The sequence below is a fragment of the Triticum dicoccoides genome, chromosome 3A (assembly GCF_002162155.2).
Source record: "Triticum dicoccoides isolate Atlit2015 ecotype Zavitan chromosome 3A, WEW_v2.0, whole genome shotgun sequence".
Taxonomy (NCBI): Eukaryota; Viridiplantae; Streptophyta; class Magnoliopsida; order Poales; family Poaceae; genus Triticum; species Triticum dicoccoides.
Window position 1 is genome coordinate 529,455,443 of NC_041384.1, and position 5,932 is coordinate 529,461,374.

Here is a 5,932-nt window from a genome sequence, read left to right on the forward strand (position 1 = left end):
AAGAGGGGTGGCGTGGCGGCGGCCACAGGCGAGGGGCGGCGTGTTTCCGGCCGCTGCGGGCGCGGCTCACCGGCCGCAGGTGATGCACGGCGTCGGCCCGGAGGTGGCATCGCGGTTCCAGGCAGAGCTCTCGAGATCGAGCTCCTGCCATGGCGGGTGCCCCTCCTCTGGATCTGGGGATCTGATTGCTTTTTTTGAAAAATTCCAGGGACTCGATTGCTTTTTTAGAAAACTTTCAGGGACCCGATTGCTTTGTCAGACACTGACATGTGGGCTTCACATGTCAGTTAACAGTCAAACACACGGTTAAATAGACGGAATGTTTAGTGGCGGGCCCGACCTGTCATAAACAGGTTTAATTTTTAAGCAACGGGCATTTTGGGTTTTTTGAAACAGCCGACCACTCGTTTGGTAGCTTTCTGAGAAAAATTAAAAAGTGATGGTTTTTTGGAACCCTAGCCTGTAAAATAGTAGTTTTATGCTATTTACTCGACCTTTCCAGCATCAGCTTTTGGACTACCTTTTTACCCACTACAAACATCAGATCGGAGTGCTAATTACCGCATTCTCAGTGAAAAAGGCGCACTGATGAGACATCAATCGCTGCTACCTAATCGTCACGAGGACGTGAATTAGAATTACACACGCGAGGAACACGGCTCATCGATGGATTATCCTATGTGTCAAGAATGACGTGGCCAAATGATGCCCGGTGTGCTGCTCTAGTGATGCGGCCTAGCTATATCAATCGAGTGCTAGTGCTAGTGCTAATGCTACTTATGGGGCGCGTTTAGCTTGCTATCGTGGCCAGCGTAGTGGGTATTGATTGCATGAACAACGTAAGGGCATGAGTGGGGAATCAAGCCTTAGTATGATGCTTGTACTATGCAATCATGAGCGTTCATTAGGGCGGCGATCGATCCATCATTGCCCCCGTAAATCGCCGTGGCAAAGCGGGCAATATGGATCAACAAACTACTGTAAACTTACTTCACCAGTCGGGAATTGGTCTACCGATCGAGTAAGAGCATCACTGCATGTCTGCTGCACTCGTGCAATCTGTACGCAAGCAGCAAATTTGACTGCACGAGATCAAGATCAAGTGGTAGTTCAAACGGTTAGGGCAACTCCACCGACTCAAACGGATACATGTTTTGTCCGTTTTTTACCCATTTGGGTTGGCCAAACGATAGTGTCTGTTTTTTTTGGTCGGCGCCTGCATCCAACACTACCTGACGAGTTTTTTTCCAGACAGACTTAAAAAATGCAGAAACACGTTCAAACTTAACATAATTAGCATAATTAAACATTAAACGCGGGCCAAATGCCGGCCAAAATTCACTTGAACATAATTAAACATAAAAAAGTATGCGCCTCGCCGCACGCTGCCCTAGGCCTCGTCGTCCTCCCCGGACCAGTGGGGTCGATGAGCTCCGGCATCGGGCCAAGGAATGTCGCCTCCCAGGGCCGCGCCGCATCCTGCGGCGGGCGCGCTCCTCCTCCTCCTCCCTTGCCCAATGGCTTTCCAGCTCCATCCGCCGCTCGCCGTTGGCTCGCTCCTCCGCCAGCACGTGCGCCCTCCATTGTTGGAGGTACGCCGTCTCCTGCTCTGGCGTCGCGCCGAGCCACACGGGCGCCACACGGAACCACTCGCGGAGCTGGCCGGTCCATTGGTACCACTCCAGCTCGGGCTCCATGGGTGGTGGCTCGACCTTGGGCTCGAGGAGTGCCGACAGCGGAGGGATGATGTAGTCGCCGGCCGTGGACAGCGCGAGGGCCTCCTCCAGGCCATCTCAGTGCGTGTCCTCGTCGCACCTGCTCTCCTCTAGAGCGCGCTGCAGGGCCGCCTCCAGCGCGACCTGATAGGCCGCCTCCGCCTCCTCCTCCTTTGGCTTGACCTACGGGGGCGACGGTGCGACGGCGGGGTTGAGCTGCACGCCGCGACGATGCTCCTCGTTGTGCTCGAGCGCGAACCAGATCTCCCAATTGGGAGAGTCCGACGCGTACGCACGGAGCCGCCGCCGCTCCGGCGTCAAAAGCTTGCGCCACCTGCGCACCTCCAACATATGTGTTGGTGCACTGGGATGTACATGCTCTCCCTTTCCAGCGGCGGGGCTCAGCGTCGAGTAGGTGGCGGCGACGCCCGGGACGAGCTAGCGCCGGGGGTGAACTTTCCCTTGGACCATCTAAAGAACCCGCAAGCTAGGGTTTGGATGTCTCCGACAAGGGGCAAGGTTGGCTAGATGTGGACGGGAAGTGGATGAAGCCGCCTTCCCGCACGCTTGCATTAAAAAGGACGGCGACCCGACGCTTCCACCCACTGTCAGGCGGGCCCGAGGTCGATGGTCTCGTTTAATATGACCATGAGCCATGGTTGGGCGGCCGACAGATGAGACCATGGCGGACAACGAAGGACGCGTGCCATGTCTGTTTCGTATTCGCGTGGACGCAAATCAAACACAAATTTGGATCTAAAATGCATCCACACGAACATCAAGCGGACATGGTTTGGGTGTTAGTCGCATTGGGCCGGCGCTTTGGTCTGTTTCAACCTAAAGACACGCGGGGACAGTTTTGGGTCGAGTTGCTCTTAAACAGGAGTAGAGTAGGAGCGTAGAACCGCGCGTACAAGATCGCATTGTATGATTACCGTCAGCGTCTCAACGAGGTACCGTGAAAAGATGAGATCACTGCGGTGCCCTTGCCAGAAGCGGCAGCGCAACTCAAAAGCGACCAATGCCGCAGCTAGCTGTGCATCGTGTTGCGAGGAGTACGGAGAGGGACCGGTCCGTGTATGAGGCTGGTCATAGTGGGAGTAACATAGGTAGTAACATAGATGCCACATAAGCAAAAATGATGATGTGGCAAGTAGTTAATGAGGAGAGAGGCAAATAGAGTAACATAATATGTTACCATCATATAGCGGTTTCCAATGCATAATGAGTCTACAAAGTAATAAATGAAGGCAATTATGTTACCACACCTATGACACTACCCACTATGAAAGTAGTAACATAGACTAGTAACATATGTATGTTACTAGTCTAAGTTACTCCCCACTATGACCAGCCTGAGCCTGGTCATAGTGAGAGTAACATAATTAGTAACATAGATGCCACATAAGCAAAAATGTTGATGTGGCAAGTAGTTAATGAGGAGAGAGGCAAATAGAGTAACATAATATGTTACCATCACATAGCGCTTTTCAATGCAAAATGAGTCTACAAGACAATAAATGAACATATGTATGTTACTACACATATGACACTTCCCACTATAAGGGTAGTAACATAGAGTAGTAACATATGTATGTTACTACTCTAAGTTACTCCCCACTATGACCAGCCTGATGGGCTACCCAAGCTGCGTTCTGCATGCATGATGGGGATGGCCGTGCGAGAAAGCGCGATTGGCGGCGGAGTACGCTTCAAGCCTAAACTAAAATTAGGCCGGCCAGTCCACGGAAAAGTCTAACAAAGGAGACTGAAGCACTAATCTTGTCCAGCTCTCATCACTCTCTCCACTCGACTTCGCCTTCTTCTACTCACCTCAAGGCGATCATTGCCCACATCGGTCCATGCTGCATATATAACTGGTTTACTCTTCTGAATTTGTGATACTGCAGTGGATACATACATACATACAGTAGAACAATGCGACCACGGCACAAAGGCAACACTTAATAATAACAACGACATTGGCCAGCAAACGAAAACAAGAGGAATACCCTGCTTTGCAAATGCGGCTCTTCGTTGTATTTTTCGTCATTTTTCTCAATTGATCAATTGATCTATGCTGGTTTAGGAGTGCAACATGCACTGCTACACCACACAGCAACAGCAAATTTCGGATCCGACTATTCCACATGCAGTGGTAAACCAACCTCGTTATCTGCACACTTTGCAGAGGCAGACGACCAGGATGATCACGAACGCCAGGCAGGACAGGCCAATGGCGAGCCCGAGAACCACCGCGCTGGGGCCGCCACGAGCGTCGTCGCCGCCGTCCGCGTCACCGTCACTGCCGCCGTCGTCGTAGCCCGCCGTGCTCTTCTCGGACTGCGCCGTTGCCGGGGGAGCCGTGACCGGGAACCCGTACTTGTCGCACGGCGCCACCCCCACGGCCACCTCGGCGGAGAGCTCCGACCTGTTGTAGCACAGCTTGCCGTTCCCGGCCGCCCTGAACACCTGTAGCCTCGACAAGAACCTGGCGCTGAACGGCACCACGCCGTCGAAGTCGTTGTTCTCCAGGTTGAGCTCCTTGAGGCCCCTCATCTCGGACAAGAACGGCGGTATGCTCCCGTTGAGCCGGTTGGAGCCCAGGTTGAGCACCTCCAGCTCGGGCAGCGTCGAGACGGTCTCCGGGATGCCGCCGGAGAGGGAGTTGTTGGACAGGTCCACGGTGGTGAGCCAAATGAGGTCACCGATGTGTGCGGGGATCTGCCCTTTGAGAGCGTTGGAGCTGAGGTTGAGGTGGGTGATGCCGCCAAGGTGGGTGATGGTGTCGGGGATGGCGCCGGAGATGCGGTTGCCGGAGAGGTCGAGGTGCGTCAGGTTGGGGCAGTGCCAGTGGTGCGGGAGGAAGCCGGATAGGTTGGCATTGGAAATTGTGAGGCGGTTGAGGTGGTCCATGTGCGAGATGACCACGGCCAGCTCGGACGGGGAGCCGGTGGCGAGAGGGGTGTTCGCGACGGTGAGCTCGGTGAGGTTGGCGAGGCGGGAGAGCCAGACCGCGGAGAGGCGGCCGAGAGACGCGGTGCAGGAGAAGGATAGTAGACCCGCGGCGAGCTGCTCCGGCGGGAGGAGCCGCGGCGGCGCGGCGGGGCAGTCCGAGAAGGCGAGCGCGCGGAGCGACGGCGCGAGCGCCTCGAGCGCCGCGGCGGAGACGGAGGTGGTGTCGGAGCAGTTGGTGAGGGCGAGCGACGTCACGCGCCGGAACGGCGCCCCCGCGTCGCAGGACGCGGCCACGGCGCCGCCCGCGTCGCAGGGGTCGCCGGCGCGGCGCGCGCCGAGGCCGAGCGCGCGCAGCGCCAGCAGCTGCTGCGGGTCCAGCTGCGCGCGGCCGGCGAGCCCGAGCGCGAAGGAGGCGGTGGCCGCGACGCTGATGAGCAGGAGGAGGAGGCGAGAGGCGGCGAGGGTGGCGGCCATGCCCACGGACGCGCAGAGGCAGAGGCAGAGCACGGCGCGCGTTGGAGCACGGGAAAGGTTTCAAAGGTGGAGCGAGTGGTGCGCGCGCTCGGTTTACGAGGCTTTGTCCTGCCCGCGTCGCTGGCGGGCCCCCGCCCCGGCTCGACGCGGCCCGTTGGATGCTTGGATGGACGCGGGCGGACGGTCGGATGCGGGCGTGTGCGTTGTTTGGGCAGCAGGGGTCGGTGGCTTTCGGCATCAGCGCACAACGCTCGTCCCCGGCCTCGGCAGAGAGCGCAGCAGATGCAGCAGCGGTAGCAGCTCGTGGCTGTCTGGGGTATCCGTGCCGATGCCGTTGTCTCGGCTGCGCAGAGACAGAGGGAGAGGGCAACATCTTGTCAAATGCTTCCATGAGAGGGCGGCTGCTGCTTCCTGCGAGTCTTCATGTGACGGCCTGCAGAAACTTCGCACGCTACGATGGCCATCGCGTGTCTGAGCAGTTCTCGCAGCTCTGCAACGAAACGGCGTGGTCGGACCTGCCAAGCTCGCTCGTGACAGAACAGCGACGGCATCGCACTGGTAACTGGGTCGGGGTTTGATGTCCTGTAGCGCGGTGAATTCTGTTTATCTTCAAGGGGCAGTGAATTCTGAGCGTTTAATCAGAACAGCCCGGGGCATCTTCATGGATAATGCTATAAATTTGTTCCCTAATTTTTTTAATTAAATTTCTATCCTAACTTGCTTCTAAAAATAGTTTTTTTTTGAAAGGATCAGATCAAGAGGTACAAAGCATCTCAAACATAAGA

At 56.2% G+C, this 5,932-nt stretch overlaps 1 protein-coding gene across 1 annotated transcript; it reads right to left on the reverse strand.

The window, feature by feature from the left end:
* Positions 1-3,679: 3,679 nt before the first annotated feature.
* LOC119272527 (receptor-like protein 51) lies at positions 3,680-5,538 on the reverse strand. Its single transcript, XM_037553996.1, has 2 exons — positions 5,150-5,538; positions 3,680-5,100 (listed from the first exon to the last, which is right to left on the reverse strand). Exons 1-2 carry the CDS (start codon positions 5,536-5,538, stop codon positions 3,888-3,890), a joined length of 1,602 nt encoding a protein of 533 aa, XP_037409893.1. The 3' UTR covers positions 3,680-3,887.
* Between the last annotated feature and the right edge of the window lie 394 nt (positions 5,539-5,932).